Genomic DNA, 15826 nt, shown 5'->3' with positions numbered 1-15826 from the left:
CCAGAGGGTCGAATACGAAGGCTTGCATCTTATATGTTTTTGAGTGTGGGGAATATGGCCACCGAGATAGAGCTTTGTCCGAAGCAAAACCAGACTGATGTAGAAAACTCACCGGCGGCGAAGGAGGTTCTCCCAAACCCGGATCCGCAAGTCGGGTCGGAACAAAGGCCTTTCGGACCTTGGATGCTACCTCCCAACAGACGTCGCAAGAGGACCACGTGGTCAGCCTAAGAATCAGGGACCACAAGATAGCAAATACCCAAAAGGAGAAGGAAGGATGTTAACAAACCCAGAAAGGTCGTATCGGTCAGGGAGCCAGAAGCGAGATGCGTGCGCACGGGTGAGAAATCAGCCGTATTTCAGCCTAGTGGAAAGAAGACACTCAGTGCTAGCAGCAGGAGTACTTTCTCGGATACGGTCCCTTTTTATAGGTTTGCTGCCCTGCGACACGTGGCAGAAGAGGACTCAAGGACACATGCCAGATCTTTGGGTCGGTATTTCTTCCTTAAGATCTCAACCAACCACCCTTTGGTGGTTTTCCACGACCGAACCATAGGTCATGAGGCATTCAAAATTTGACATGCATCGAGGTCAATCTTTGCACCTTAGATGTGATGAGACTATTTATTTTCAAAGCGACCCGTTGAACCCAAAGCCCAGAGCGAACGACCTTGACAAAGGTCCCATAAAGACCCTTTTTTGGGGGTCTTGTTTCAAGGTCTTATTCCTTCCATAGGAGGACCTTGGTTCCAAGATCTCTATGTCTTTAATGCCCCTTGGGACGTTGAAAGGAGTGAGTACTTGGAGGACTTTGGGGTCGGCCGGCCTCTGTACTAAATCATATTTCGGATTACGGGGAACTCCCTCTCTCCTACGCCTCTCAGTCAAAAGAGTGCGGGTTCCCATCCCGAATCTCCTTAGCTTAGTTGAAAGTGAAAAACCTCTCTCTATCGCCCTTCCTTCTTTTAGCAGTTCATCTCGAGAATCTTGAATGTTTAGCGAATCGATCGTAATTGGTCTGACCGCTCAAGGCTTATCTCTCTATTCCCCTTTCTGGTCTCCGGTCATTGGTAGAAAGCCTGTAAATGGAATTTCTCTCCTCTCCTTTCAGTCGAGTTCCCTCTTTTATAAGAGTAATAAATTACGTTGGACCTCTCCGATGGCCATTGCTGGGGCATTCTATCAAGTTAGAGCTAGGGCTTTCTATCAAGTTTTCCTGATCTCTGAGTCCCTAAAGATGCTACCCATAAAGTACTAGCTTTTGACTGTAGACATATCACAGTAAATCGATAGTGTCCTTAACAGTAAACTGCTGGGTGCCCCCCAAAAAAGGGGCAGAAGCTGTGAACGATGGATACTATTGGCGAACTGGAACATATGTCGGCTACAGAGAATATTTCATTGTAATCGATGCGAGAATATCCCTTTCCCACCAATCTTGCCTTAAACCGTGGAGAATATGGGAGCAAGCCTACATCGAGCAAGTTGACATTGCGAAATTGTGTGAAATAAATCAAAGATGGATCTTTTTCACGCCCGATTCGAGATGCTTCCTTAAGCGCCTTAGATTCTCACGAGGAGTATTGGTCATTGTAAGTGATCCATCTAGTGCATGAAGGGAAAGGCTTGATCTGCTCATTCCCCCTCTTTCTTTGAAGCAGAAAGGCAAAGAGCTGCTTCTTCAGGACAGGAAGAGACCCCCAATCCTATGGATACGATGAACGGGAAAGAAACCGATCCTCCTTTATTTGAGTCCCTCGTGGAAGAAGAATTAGCTGATGTAGAAGGTTTCTTTCTTATCCTATCCACCACATCTTTTACATACTCAGACAGACTCCAGCGCCTATTTCAAGCTAAAGAGATCACAATAGTCAATTCGCTACGCCCCTACTCTTTAGACTTAGACTCACCAACTTAACCAATGGCTTAGAGGGCGAAGGACAAGAAAGTCAATTGGCAGAAAAGATTCGCTACAGATCGATGATCAACCCTCATTTCTCATTAGACTGCAACCCCCACTGAAACGAAAGGAGCTGTGGTTAGCCTGAACTTCATTCTCACCCGTTCCCTTCAGATTATTAGGGGAAAGCAAAAGTCGATCCGCTCAACGCCTTGCTCTCGAGACTCTTTCGCTAACTTCTCCAATCAAGTTGAGTGCTTGGATCTTTCTTCAAAGGAATTCTTCCGGAGAGTCGCTCCAACTTAGAATGGGCCCAACGCTCCTCAACCATAGGAGCCGTGAGAGCCCTCTAATAAGAGAAGGAGTTGTACGCAACGCAGGAAAGCAAGAAAAGAAGAAAAAGCAATTCATGGGGGAAGTCACAGCATCAAAACCAGGAGTTCAAGTAGGAAGGGGTCGGACGGGATCGCATGAGTACGAGAGAAAGCAATTCATGGGGGAAAGAAAGGACGATGCCATTCAATTATGGGACTGATTCTTTGACTTGCTTTAGCTTTCCATTCTTTGGATAATGGTCTAGCCGAGTAACTTGATCTTCCTTTACCATCTATATCTGAATGGACTTTACCATCCATATCTGAATTGAAAAGAAGATTGAAGTAAGGAGCAGGTTCAAGTCATAGTTCTCACCAACTATAGAAGAATAGGGATCTACTCGTGCTAAAGAAGATTGATAGCCAACTACCATCTTATCTGTTCGGAACGAACTCCTATGTCTTATTGGTATGTGATTGAAATCTATCGGATCCTCCTATGTCTTATTGGTATGTGATACAAGCATATTAAAGGAAAGAATGCGGAAGGAGATTGGAAAAGCTTTCCATAGGCTTGGCCCTAGAGGTTGTCATTGAGTTGAACTAGCTCGCCTTCTTTCCTCGATCAGAATACGAATAAGATCTTCACTTTTGGGATAAGTGAAATCGTATGTATCCATCCATGGTGTATCTGGTGCTCTCGTATATAAGAGAAGGGCAGCATTTATGAGTAATCGATCTCACAAACTATCAATTTCATAAGAGAAGACGAAGACGGATCAAATTGAATAATCGAAGAGAGATGGGACCCTAGCTACGAGTCATTCCCTCTGACGTCGAATGATCTACTTGCTTGTACTTATCTTTGTCGAGATGTTGTTGGTCTTCAGTATACCACTCCGTGGGTACAAGATCGCAAAGAATGCATTCCAAGTGAGATGTCCAAGATCAAAGGAACGAGGGTAAGAATCGACGAGGAATCAATAAGATATAAGATAAGTGAATGACAAAGCGTGAGTAGAATTCTCAACCCGAGATGTTAGAAGGTGCAAAATCAATAGGTGCCGGAGCTGCTACAATTGCTTCAGCGGGAGCTGCTATCGGTATTGGAAACGTCTTCAGTTCTTTGATCCATTCTGTGGCGCGAAATCCATCATTGGCTAAACAATCATTTGGTTATGCCATTTTGGGCTTTGCTCTAACCGAAGCTATTGCATTGTTTGCCCCAATGATGGCCTTTTTGATCTTATTCGTATTCTGATCGAAGAAAGAAGGTTTCCATTCAGTCTCATAAAGCAAGCACCTCTTTCACATAAGAAAGTGGAGGCAGGCTTGTGGGGATACGATCTAAAATGATTCCACATGAAAGAGGACCGGGCAATCGCCCTCTTGAGTAATGAAGAAGCGGGCTAGTCCCCGAAAATGCCCGTTAATAAAGCAAGTTGGGGAAAAAAATCTTCTATATAATCAAATAAGGCTTCCGCGTTGTAACAAGCCTTAAGAGCGGGATGGAGCGGTCGAAGACGGTCGGTTGCCCGAGTGAACGTCGAAGGTATGTGCGCCTTTGGAAGAACTCCTTTAATGAATCCCTTCTCTCTTGGTTCGATGGGACTAAGTTGCATGAGTAGCCAGGTGGTAGCTTCTAGTCTGATTCCTGTGATTGCATGTTATAGGTAGGAGAGTGCTTACTGTTGCTGTTGTGATCCCTTTGTTCGTGGTACAGCCAAGCGGGGAACCACCAAGTGCAGCTAAAGTAGGGGCTTGGCTGCGTAGAATATCTATCTTGTTCATGTCCCTGCCCGGGATTTCTTCCTTGGCTGTAGCTTCGCTCCTTGGGTCTACTCCCCGTTTTTCTGGAAGGTTCTACCTAGATGCCGGAGGAACCCATTCCCTTCGTTGATGTTGTAGCTTTCGTTGTTTAGAGGGCGCATGAATGGGGCAGCTAATTAATTGCATAGTAGTGCTGCTGTTCCTGCAAGCACGAAGTCCGCGCTGTAGCTTCTGTCATTTCATTAGTATTCCTCTTCTCCTCCGTTGGGAATAGGTTGCATTAAGGGAACAGGTATGTAGGCTTTAGCCGGCTTCTCCCTGTGCTTACATGGGGTTTATTGCAGCTATCCCCTCGCATTTGTAGCTCTTGAGCAGCCAAGCTCTAATCAATAGGTTCTAAAGTCGACTTCGTCTCGTTATTCTGTGTTAGGTTTGTAAACCTAAGGTGTACTTCCCGAGGAACGCCAGTTAGTCGACTAAAAGGGAGAGGAACGCCTATCTACGGTTTAAGCAGTCTAATCTCACTCTCTCGTCCAGAACAACTTCTTTGGGTTTACTTTTCTGTACATGGAGGGGCGGAGCGGTTCTGTTAGGTTGTTTTATTGGATTGCACTGGGCATTCACTGCGAGCTCTTCCGAGGAACCCCTTGAACAAACAAAAAAAAGGGTAATTAGTTCTGTTTTAACAGACCCCTTGTTCCATAGCTGCTCCCTATCTCGCTAAGCTACCTAACAAACAGTCTCGCTCTATCTCGCTAACTTACTGACGACCTACCTAACTTTTCTCTCTCAATAACTCTCTCGTCTAGGGCATCCGCGCCTGAGAATGCTGTAAGCTCCCTCTCCTCTCTAGACAAGTGCTTGAGTCATGACTTCGCCCTCTCCTTTTCAGTCGAGTTGCTAAAGCACCTCTCGCCAAGACGTCTTTTCCAGTGTCGATCATCTTGCTTTCCCGAATTCGTTAGATTGCCACCAGTTCCAGAATTGGGAGAACATAGGATTGGTAGTTGGGCTCTGCTCGCTTGGTTGGTCATTCCCTTCTGTCTTGGTTGATGGATAGGTGAGCGCATGCGGTTACTTCCGAACGAACCGGTCGATGGCAAGCTTTAGCTTAGCTGGCTAGCGGAACAGAAGATGGGTTAATGGGCTCTTAAGGCTTGGGATTTTATCCACTCGATAGGAAACGATCTTCAAAGAAGACACCTCTCCCGCTTCTGTGACTCAGCTTCATCGTACAAGGGACTTTTAGCTCATCATTCCACTTCGACTGGTAGGGGTTTTCTATTAGTGCACTTCGGTGGGAATAAGTCTTCCTCTTTTCTTTCGGAAGGAGAAAAAGATGCTTCATTTGGTTCCCTCGGATCGGTAAATCCGAATTCGTGACCCAAACTCTATCTAGTTTAGTTACATCAAAGGTGGCTGCCGAATAAAAGGGGAAACTTTTCCTGCCAGATTGCCTTCGGTAACCCTAACCCAGTTATCAAAAGAAGGCGCCAGTTCGGCTTTCAAGAGAGGGGAGCGAGCTACACATAGTGAAGCGAGTATTCGATGAACACGAAGGCTTTGATGAAAGGAAAATTTACATTTCAAGTAGGTAAAGTAGGGCGCTTAGGCTGGCTGAAAACAGATAAAGGAGACATCATGTGCTTGGACGAGTTCCTCCGAGGAATGCCTTAGACGGATGAATCCCGCTGGTAAATACGGCGGGATAGGATCCACTCTTGCAGCTGAACTTCTTTGTCTATTTCTCTATAACCTCGTATATCTTTTTACTGCGCCCGAGAAAGAAAAGAGCAAGGGTAAGGGCCCCGGGAGAAGCCACTGACTGCTACTTCCTCCGCTACAACTGGTGGTTATGGATGGAGAAAAAGAGGGGAGCTTTCGATTTTTAGGAACTTCTTCTAGTTAGTAGCGATGAATTAGAATGAGAGGATCCATCCAAATTGGGGAGAAAGAGACGTATCCGACGAAAGCAAGATCTATGATAATAGATTCAGTATGGATTCTCTTGTAGGTAAGTTTTAGCTTGAGCTTGATCAGGATCCAATCTGTACTATATATTTTGAAACATTTGTGAGATGCCAAAGAGAGTTCGAACAAGGTTTTGAATCAACAGGATCTAATCTACTGCTACCCCTCGAAATGGAATTGGTAGGAATGGAATGCCGTGAACCCAGGATTAGGCCTCGTTAGCTCGCTTACTCTTAGTATAGCAGGTAACCAACCTTCTTCCCTTTATGGTCTAGCTTTGATTTCACTCAGAAAAGAAGAAAATGATAGGACCTTGATTCTGTCAAAAAGTGAGTCATTTTCCTCCTCAAAACCCTATACCCCGTAAGCCATCTAGCCCCTTTTTCCATTACGTAAGCAGTTCGAAGTCTTCAATGTATTACATTCCTTCATCCGGGGAGGTTTTCATAGCCTAAACAGAATGGAAATCATAGGTCTCTCCGTATGTACCTTTAGCGCTCAGTTCGGAAGTAGATTTCTTTCGTTCCTTCAGTTGCAGCAAGGACTGATTTAGCTCTTTCTTTAGTCTCTATGGCTTGGTGAGTTGTCCAAAGCCAAGGGGCCCTACACTTAACAAGGGAGCCACTCTGCCAGAGCTTCACTCTAGGCCTCTCACGTCGGTAGCTATCCGTAGATCACTATTGGACGATCTTCATCTTTCTCCGAATTATACTCTTCTTTCTATCTTGTTGCGGGGAAGTTCAGTCATATAGAAGGTCTAATCACGAGCAGTTCCAATCCCAGCCTGCCTAGGCATCGAAGAAAACATATCCATATCCCATGTTATCGCACTCGAAACCATGCTAGCTCATGTTGTTGGTATATCACCTTCAACCGCAGGGCCGGAGGCGCCTACTAACTCTGTCTCGTCCCAGGCTTTCAACAGCAGGCATGTAACCTTCAAAAGAAGCAATTGAGGATGGAAGCAATCGACCCGGACTAATGGACCTCTCCCAGCAACAGCCTTTGATGATCTTCCTCCGCAAAGCCGTTATTCCACTGCAAGTCAAGATTTTCCTTTTGATCGTAATCGGGATTCGACCAAGTCAACTGCCTTTCCTGAAGCAGATGAAACGGCAGATATTTGAAACAAAACTAAGGAAAGTAGCATTCCGAGTACAAAGTTTGACTAATTTGCTCAGTTGCACTGTGAAAAGGTACCGGAAGGAAGAATGAAAGCTAAACAGCTTGGAGTTCCCATTCCGAACGGAGAGAGATAGATTCAACAGAGGCTTTCCTAGGAAAAAGAGAGGGGATATATTGAAAAGAGAGCAGAAATCCCATTACAAGCTGTAAAACAGAGCTTACAACAGTTGTATCGCAGTGGACAGAGTAAGCAACATTCATAAGAAGAAGAAAAGGGTTTTTTTCCTAACAAGCCAGCTTGTGTCGGCAGTTAGCAACAAATGCATGACAAATCCATTCGCTTGGCAGGAGAGACAGGATGCAACAGGTATTCCGTAGAGAAGGTATAAATCTATACTATTATTCAAACAAAACAAAGAAGTTCTCTCTTGACTCTTGGTACCTGCCTCAGCTGCACCTACTCGAAAGCAAAGGAAACAAGAAAAGCAAGGCAGCTACGGACCAATACTTCATACATCCTTCCCGGACGAGACAAGAAAGGGATCTTACAGACAGGAAGCACCGCCCGGAACAGCAACAACTACAACGACGGGTAACTCGCTGGAAAAAAGAAGTCACAACTAGATCAAGACCTAAGGAGACTTCGAGCACACATCTTCCCTATCACGGCTCATACTAAGAAAGACTCTCTAGTAATGACAGAGCAGCTAGCCGCTCAATCGTGCCTTACCTCAGTAGATGCATACGCACAACCCGGAAGGCACTCCTTCCCTACAACTTGTTTACTTAGGAATCACAGCTACGCCAGCAATCTATCTCATCAAGCTACGTAGAACCAGGAGAGGAGTGACTCTTAACTGTGCTCTAGCAACAAGCCAGCTAGCCCTTATAGTGCCCGAAGCGAGATCGGAGTAGGAAGACCATGAGCGGAAAGGCGTTCCTCGGGACTGACGTGACTCTTCCACTTGACCGATGAGGTGAAGGAGTGAGAACTCTTACTATAACAGAAGAGAAAAAACAAACAGTTCCCAAGGAAGAAACAGTGAAACACAGCAAACAACCCGGGAAGGATCTATACACTAATAGGCCTACTGGCGTTCCTCGAAGTACTCCGGGATATACACCAGGGCAACTTTGAAAGACAAGTTAGCAACCGTACTACTGGTATGAATTGAGTATTGCAGACTAGTGCTAAGCCCATAGCAACAAGACTGCTATTATCAGATAGCTAGGACTTATTCTACAGCTCTTTCACACAAGGGAACGTATGGGGATATCTAAAGAGAAAGTTTCTAGTTCTGACTTCCTGCCTTAAAAGCAGATTCAAAGAGACAAGATCCAATTCCTTCAGCCTATTCACAGCGGATGAAGTAATAGCATTGTACAATTAGAACTTCATACCTTTTTCTTGCTTTCTTGTTCTTAAGCCAGTTACATACTTTATTCGCCCGAGGGGTTCCTCCTTTTAGTCGAGTATGTAAACAACCTGAAACTAATGCTTTTTCCCTTTCTAGCTTTCCACCATTAAGACTTGTTGACTTCCTACGCTATTCGATTCGCTGGCATGTCCGGTCTCATACGAAGGAAAGGCTGGATGGTCAGTCACTCATGAATTCCTTCTCGAATCACTACTGGAATATAGCTTATAGAAAGAGCAGCTTGAAGCAAGTGGCAATGCTAGAAGGGCATTTCTTTCCCGCCTACTTGAGTAGCGCGTTGGATCTATGCTTAGGCAGCTTAATCGAGACTTCATATACGTAGATTGCCATGTCTGTATCCGAACGAAAAGACCTTCCTGATGTTCTTGCCCTATTTAAACCCCGGGCAATTTCCAAAAGAAGAGAAAACAACCACCTCGGAACAAATATCATGCATACATAGGAACCCGGCTTCGCTAACCTTTCTTACTTAGTCGTGAAACAACTGTTCCCATCGAACGGAGAGAGATAGTCAAATGACAAAGAAAGGAAAGCAGACCTCGGAACGCGCTGCACAGCACGGAACAGCCATTACATCAGTGATCGGCAAACAAAGATAGATACTTAACAGCAGCTACAAGCAACAATAGCTACACCCGCCTAGGGACCACTCCAGAAGTAAGCTGCGATTAACCAGCTCACTTCCCTCATTCGATAGGGAAGACAACCTGCAGGGATACATGCATGAACAGGAATACTGCTACGCTTACCTACCTGACCATTCATGCAACAACTTACTCACATACCAACAAGGGATATGAATTCTACTGAAGCTGCAAGCAACAGGAACTAGTGCCGCTTAGCTACGGTAGTTCGCAGGCCGTTCTTCACTACCTCCATACATGCTTCACACAGAAACAACTGCTGTGCATACACAGAAACAAGGCAGCTATGCACACTAACTAACCATTCCTATCGATAGAATACAAGTAATGGCAGATAGGAAGGATAGTATAAGGTAGGGACAGATAGATAGAATAATACGTATATAATCAGAAGGCTGCTTAGAGGAGTGATCTAGCTCTCTAACCTCTAACTATCACTAAACTAAACAAAGTGGAATTGAATAAGAGAAAGAGATTCGTTGGATAAGTTGAGAACAAAGTGGTTCACAGGTAGCTCAGATGGTTAGAGCAAAGGACTGTAAATCCTTGTGTCAGTGGTTCGAATCCACAACCACTTCTATTCTCGGAGCTGAGGTATATGAAGAATGGCCCTTTGGTCCTTTGGACACGTAGCCGAGAGCGAGCCGGATTTTTAAAATTCAAGTGAAAGAAGGAAGAAGGCAAAAAGCCGTATAGTGCAGGAGGCAGATGAAAAAAAAAAGCAATTACAGTGAGACGCGAGGTGTAGCGCAGTCTGGTCAGCGCATCTGTTTTGGGTACAGAGGGCCATAGGTTCGAATCCTGTCACCTTGATTAATGTCTTTTTTTTGGAACCTTTGTTTTGGAGTTTTCCCAAACCTATACCTTACTCATCTTACTAAGAAAATGGGGCTTATGTTTTTCAGCCGCATCGCACTGCTGCATAAACAATAGATCCGCTGGGCTGGATGAGCAACCTTCTATCTGGCCTCTGTACTAGTAGTAGAGTTGCTTGCTACTTTCAATCATAAAACGAAAATTGAGCAAGGCAAGGGAGAAAGAAGTTGTCCCCTCCTCTCTGGTAACCCGCCGCCGGTCATATAGAGCGCTCCGCCCGCCCCAGCATATGTATAAAAAAGAGGGAAGAAAGAACAACCGTTTGACTTTGGCACATGAGGTGGCGGGTTTGGCTAGGTAACATAATGGAAATGTATCGGACTGCAAATCCTGTAATGACGGTTCGACTCCGTCCTTGGCCTACACCTTCATGACCAGAAATAACTGGAACAAAGGGAAAGCCCACTCAACTAGTAACATACGGACACAAACAACAAAACTACTTGTTACAAATAACATCTTGTTGTTGCATCGAAACATATAAATGTTGACTAATCTGGCTAACATTGAACTTGGTAAAATGAAATGGTTGAATAATTTAAAAATTAGATTATTCGGGAATACACATTGAATGCGAAGATTACGCATTTCATTTCTGGTAGTAGATCCATAATCAAAAAAGTGTTTGTGATTGTTCCAGAAGAAATGAAACAAAAGATACGGTAGAGCTAGGACAGTTATTGTATGAGGTCTACCCAATGCTAAATGCAGAGGCGCATAATAGATCGATATGAACATCATGAGCTGTCCCGCAATAAAACCAGTTGTTGCTGATACTTTCTTCTCGGTTCCTTCTTCTCCTTCGTCCATAACCCGAGCTCGGAGAAGGAAGAGATAAGAGGGCCCTATGGAGAATGTGGTCAGAAATCCATAATAGAGTCCGACCACAACGACCGAATTGATTATCTTCATGCATAAGGATACTAGATTACCTAGTATAAAAGATTGAAAAACCATCACAAACCTCCCTTTTTTCTTTTCTATTTCAATTTCTGGATTATTATATGATGATTTTGCAACTTTCCATATATAGAAATAGAAAGAGATAGACTAGAAACGACATCTCTTATGTCAATGACACCAAAGGGATATTAAATGAATGGAATTGGGATATGGATGGAATATAATGAAATAGAGCCGCTTTGAGGTTCCCTATGAAATTAGGCATGGAACGGAGCCACTACGAAGAAGTTCCGGGGGTTACGAAGGAAACTTCGAGTTCATATTGGTCATGGGTTGAGAACGGGAATTGAACTCTATGAGATCTAATCTCCCGTTGTTCCTCAGTAGCTCAGTGGTAGAGCGGTCGGCTGTTAACTGATTGGTCGTAGGTTCGAATCCTACTTGGGGAGATTTGTTAGTTATCGCTTTTATGACCTAACGGCCCCTGTCCTTCTCCTTTGTTTCTAAACTAGCTGAATCGTGTCAAAAGTGGAAAGTTGATTGTTGGTTTTGATTCCTCACTCTCGTATAGGTGAACTTGGTTCGTTAAATTCTTAGGAAGAAGAAGGATCAACTGGGAATGAATGGGAAGACTGGAGTAGTATCTCTTCATTAGTCGGAAGGAATTTGTCTCCACTAGCCTCATTCGAAAAAGAACAGAATCCGAACAAACAAGAAAAGGGTTTAGGTAGGATAGTGCGATGTAGTCCAATGGCTAAAGCTCTGCCAGCTTCTTGTAGACTGAACTCTCTTTAGGCTCCGAGTGGTTTTCGGGTGGGATGGTTGAAATTTTATTCGCCACTAGCGGCAACGAAGTTTTTGGTAATTTTAAAGGGGGAAGGCTTGCAGACCACTCATTTCATTCATTCAGTGCCTGCGGTGAGGCGCGACCCACAACAAAAACAAAGGGGGAAAGCTTGCTTACTGTAGCCCTCTTTTAGTAGACTAGGCTTGGTAAGCGTAAGCTATTTAAGTAGGCTCGAGAAGGGTAGGGCTCGCAGCTTCGCCGGAAGCGACGAAGGGGGGCTGGGGAAGGCCGACGACTACATGAGGGGGAAGCTGTCGTAGAAGCTTTGTCCCTTGCTTTACAGAGATTGTTATGAATTGACTAAATGACTAGATTCTCCCGGAACGCTAGCTAAGCTAAGAAATAGTATTAGTTCCCTTCAATCAAATCAATAAGTTTCTTTTTTTATTGATTCAGGGAAAAAACCTCCTTCTTAGAACCCATTGAGGGGGCCTCGGCCCGGGAAGGGGAGAGTGGCCGAGTGGTCAAAAGCGGCAGACTGTAAATCTGTTGAAGTTTTTCTACGTAGGTTCGAATCCTGCCTCTCCCACTTGTTGTAGTTTTAGCTTGTATATGTGAAAAAACGAGATTTTCTTTCATAGAATAACTCTTTCACATAAGAAAGTGGAGGCAGGCTTGTGGGGATACGATCTAAAATGATTCCACATGAAAGAGGACCGGGCAATCGCCCTCTTGAGTAATGAAGAAGCGGGCTAGTCCCCGAAAATGCCCGTTAATAAAGCAAGTTGGGGAAAAAATCGTAGTTCAGATTCAAGTCGGTTCAGTGAGGGCGACCGCGAAAGTATAAATGCTATAAGCATAGAAAAACTTCTCGTAATGTATTTAACCAGAAAATCGATTATGCTCCTGCGGAAGTATCTACTCGTTACGGAATCTCAGGTGTCAAAGTATGGATTTCATATAGTAAAAAAAAAGGGGGACGTGCTATATCCGAAACGTACGAAATATAGTAAATATCGTAAAGGCAGATGTAGTAGGGGTTGCAAACCGGATGGTACAAAACTGGGTTTTGGAAGATATGGCACTAAAAGTTGTAAAGCTGGTCGTCTTTCATATCGAGCCATTGAAGCAGCGCGTCGGGCTATAATCGGACACTTACATCGTGCTATGAGCGGACAATTCCGAAGAAATGGTAAGATATGGGTAAGAGTTTTCGCGAATCCCCCAGCACTGTTGGGGGGGTTCTATTACTTTCTTGTTTTCATAGCCCCGAAGTTAGGGCGAGTTCTCTTATTATTGAGACTCTCGTTCTGTCTTCTTGGGCTTCTGGAAACCCCCACTTTATTTGTCGTTCCACATGTGGACCTGCCTGCCGCCGATACGGAGGGTAACGAGATTGCTCTCAATCCCTCCGTATCGTCGTTGTACAACGAAATTGAGAGTTCCGACTCTTTACGAGCACGGAATCTCCAATTGGCGGAGTCTTGGGAACGGGTCGAGGGGACGGAACGGGCCCTCCAGAACGAGGGGGATCCAGGCCGACGTCGGGAATTAACGGCGCGCCTGGATCAGGAAATTAGATCACTCCAACGCCAAATCCATCTCGGTCGAAGAGCTGATTCCATTCGGGATCGGCAAATCGCCGAGTGGAGGGGAAGGTTTAATACGGAGTTAGCAAGGGTAGAGGAGGAAAGCGCACGCCGTGCGTTCCTTAATTGGTGTCTCCGTGTGCTCATCCATGCACACGAGCACCAACCCCCCCAGAACTAAATCCGTTCTTTCGTTCTCTTCTTTCTTTTCATAGATTTCAGTCTGTTTGTGCATCTTTCTTTCTCCCATGCTTTCCGTCGGTCAAACCAACGATTCTCTTCTCAAAGTAATAGAGAGATCCTTTTCTAGTTAGACTTCTATCAATGCAATTAAAGAACCATCCCTTCCTATTAGTTTGTCCTGTCAGATAGAAAGAAAATTAGACCCCAAAGAGAAAGAGCCCGGTGGGGGTGAAGGGTGGGGGTTTACATATAACCGAGACAAAGTGGTTTATGATTGAATCTCAGAGGCATTCTTATCATTTGGTAGATCCAAGTCCATGGCCTATTTCGGGTTCACTCGGAGCTTTGGCAACCACCGTAGGAGGTGTGATGTACATGCACCCATTTCAAGGGGGTGCAAGACTTCTAAGTTTGGGCCTCATATTTCTCCTATATACCATGTTCGTATGGTGGCGCGATGTTCTACGTGAATCCACGTTGGAAGGACATCATACCAAAGTCGTACAATTAGGACCTCGATATGGTTCTATTCTGTTCATCGTATCGGAGGTTATGTTCTTTTTTGCTTTTTTTTGGGCTTCTTCTCATTCTTCTTTGGCACCTGCGGTAGAGATCGGAGGTATTTGGCCCCCAAAAGGGATTGGGGTTTTAGATCCTTGGGAAATCCCTTTTCTTAATACCCCTATTCTCCCTTCATCCGGAGCTGCCGTAACTTGGGCTCATCATGCTATACTCGCGGGGAAGGAAAAACGAGCAGTTTATGCTTTAGTAGCTACCGTTTTATTGGCTCTAGTATTTACTGGCTTTCAAGGAATGGAATATTATCAAGCACCCTTTACTATTTCGGATAGTATTTATGGTTCTACCTTTTTCTTAGCAACAGGCTTTCATGGTTTTCATGTTATTATAGGTACTCTTTTCTTGATTATATGTGGTATTCGGCAATATCTTGGTCATCTGACGAAGGAGCATCACGTTGGCTTTGAAGCAGCTGCATGGTACTGGCATTTTGTAGACGTGGTTTGGTTATTCCTATTTGTCTCTATCTATTGGTGGGGAGGTATATGAAGGAACGAAAGAGTGGATTAAAAAATGAAAGCTCGAAGACAAAGAGAACCGGGCTTTTCCAAAGAATTACTGCAGCTTTCCCACTCCCTTTGATTATCATATACAATAAAGTCTCTTCCACTTTCTACCAAATCTCTCTTTATTCTGGCACATAAATGAAGGAATCGAAGAGATTATGGCAGATCATGTTCACCAAGAAATGACCCGAAATTTGATCTTGGTCTATTTGAGATTGTTCCTTTTAATCGTAATCAAAGATGTTTTCTTGTTTCTTGTTTCTTTTCTGAACAAATTGAAGAACCTAATGGATCGAACTCATCCTACGAAAGATATCGGAACACCAAAACCAGAAAGAAAGAAAGTAGAGCTAATTGCGAGAGTTCCTCGTTAAAAGTGCAAGCTGTAATTATACGTTTCAGAATCCCACTTAATAATTTCCTCAAAAAATGAAATCTGCTTTTCGTAAGACGTGTCTTTAGAATACTGTTCAAAACAAGTAAAAAATTCGTTGACCAAGCGAAGATTGAGGTGATGACAAGTTTGCAACCACCAAACTCGGTAAAGGGTATTCGAAGCTTCTTAGGACATTAGGGTTCTATAGGAGATTTCTCAAGGATTTCTCGAAGATTGCTAGGCCACTCACACAACTCTTATGCAAAGATGTGGCTTTTATGTTTGATGAGAAATGCCTTGAGGCATTCTTGATGCTTAAAGAGGCTCTAGTGACCGCGCCCATAGTCCAACTGGAATTTACCATTTGAGGTCATGTGCGATGCAAGTGACTACGCGGTTGGAGCCGTTTTGGGGCAAAGGAAGGACAGGAAGTTGAGCGCCATCTACTTAGTGCCATAGGGCGAAGCGGGACATGTTCGACCTCACGTCTAACCAGCGTCAGGGCGAACGAGCCCCCTAGCTCTTTCTTGTTTGAAGACCGGAACATTAGCAAGATGGATTAGGATGGCTCTTCGGGTAAGCCCCGTAGGAATACTAGCAAATCCAATGTTACATGTATTTTAGGGCAAGGAAGGGCTATCTTTACTCTTTAGTTTGAGAGGGAGAAGGCTTCCTTTTCCGCGTAGGCAGATTAGCAATCCATAGTCTTACTAAAAGAGTCTTGGACTTAGATTTCCTCCTCCTCGAGGATGATGGATCCGGGGAGGGGGAAAAGATGAGGCTAGTAGAACCTTGGACGACACGCAAGTCAACTATGCCACCACCGCGCTTACGCTCCTCGCCATAGTTTTCGCCTTTGAGAAG

At 44.4% G+C, this 15826-nt stretch overlaps 7 protein-coding genes and 1 non-coding gene across 8 annotated transcripts; 6 read left to right on the top strand and 2 right to left on the bottom strand.

Annotated features, from left to right (window-relative positions):
• Nucleotides 1–6: 6 nt before the first annotated feature.
• Nucleotides 7–3661, top strand: LOC9313294. The gene has a single exon (XM_021024802.1). The coding sequence runs from the start codon at nt 278–280 to the stop codon at nt 554–556; it is 279 nt and encodes a 92-aa protein (XP_020880461.1). The 5' UTR covers nt 7–277; the 3' UTR covers nt 557–3661.
• On the top strand, nt 3218–3522 carry LOC9313291 (ATP synthase subunit 9, mitochondrial). The gene is given in 1 exon segment (XM_002877177.2): nt 3218–3522. A coding segment is annotated over 1 exon segment (258 nt). The 3' UTR covers nt 3476–3522.
• Nucleotides 3662–4457: 796 nt separating the features above from the next.
• On the bottom strand, nt 4458–5080 carry LOC9313290. The gene is made up of 2 exons (XM_021024803.1): nt 4858–5080; nt 4458–4630 (listed from the first exon to the last, which is right to left on the bottom strand). Exons 1-2 carry the CDS (start codon nt 5052–5054, stop codon nt 4480–4482), a joined length of 348 nt encoding a protein of 115 aa, XP_020880462.1. The 5' UTR covers nt 5055–5080; the 3' UTR covers nt 4458–4479.
• Nucleotides 5081–7286: 2206 nt separating this feature from the next.
• On the top strand, nt 7287–9901 carry LOC9313289 (uncharacterized mitochondrial protein AtMg01030). Its single transcript, XM_021024800.1, has one exon. The coding sequence runs from the start codon at nt 7439–7441 to the stop codon at nt 7757–7759; it is 321 nt and encodes a 106-aa protein (XP_020880459.1). The 5' UTR covers nt 7287–7438; the 3' UTR covers nt 7760–9901.
• A 314-nt stretch (nt 9902–10215) lies between these two features.
• LOC9313288 (uncharacterized mitochondrial protein AtMg00370) lies at nt 10216–11640 on the bottom strand. The gene has a single exon (XM_002875504.2). It carries the CDS (start codon nt 10994–10996, stop codon nt 10400–10402), a length of 597 nt encoding a protein of 198 aa, XP_002875550.1. The 5' UTR covers nt 10997–11640; the 3' UTR covers nt 10216–10399.
• On the top strand, nt 11320–11391 carry TRNAN-GUU. The gene has a single exon. It is a non-coding gene; the product is annotated as a tRNA-Asn (tRNA).
• Nucleotides 11641–12384: 744 nt separating the features above from the next.
• On the top strand, nt 12385–13609 carry LOC9313287 (uncharacterized ribosomal S3-like protein AtMg00690, mitochondrial). Its single transcript, XM_002877173.2, has one exon. It carries the CDS (start codon nt 12495–12497, stop codon nt 13497–13499), a length of 1005 nt encoding a protein of 334 aa, XP_002877219.1. The 5' UTR covers nt 12385–12494; the 3' UTR covers nt 13500–13609.
• LOC9311618 (cytochrome c oxidase subunit 3) lies at nt 13531–14885 on the top strand. Its single transcript, XM_002877172.2, has one exon. The coding sequence runs from the start codon at nt 13772–13774 to the stop codon at nt 14567–14569; it is 798 nt and encodes a 265-aa protein (XP_002877218.1). The 5' UTR covers nt 13531–13771; the 3' UTR covers nt 14570–14885.
• Nucleotides 14886–15826: the final 941 nt, after the last annotated feature.

Source organism: Arabidopsis lyrata, assembly GCF_000004255.2.
Source record: "Arabidopsis lyrata subsp. lyrata unplaced genomic scaffold ARALYscaffold_5, whole genome shotgun sequence".
Classification (NCBI taxonomy): domain Eukaryota; kingdom Viridiplantae; phylum Streptophyta; class Magnoliopsida; order Brassicales; family Brassicaceae; genus Arabidopsis; species Arabidopsis lyrata.
The sequence above is the reverse complement of the archived record's forward strand: the minus strand, read 5'-3'. Positions and strand labels throughout refer to the sequence as shown.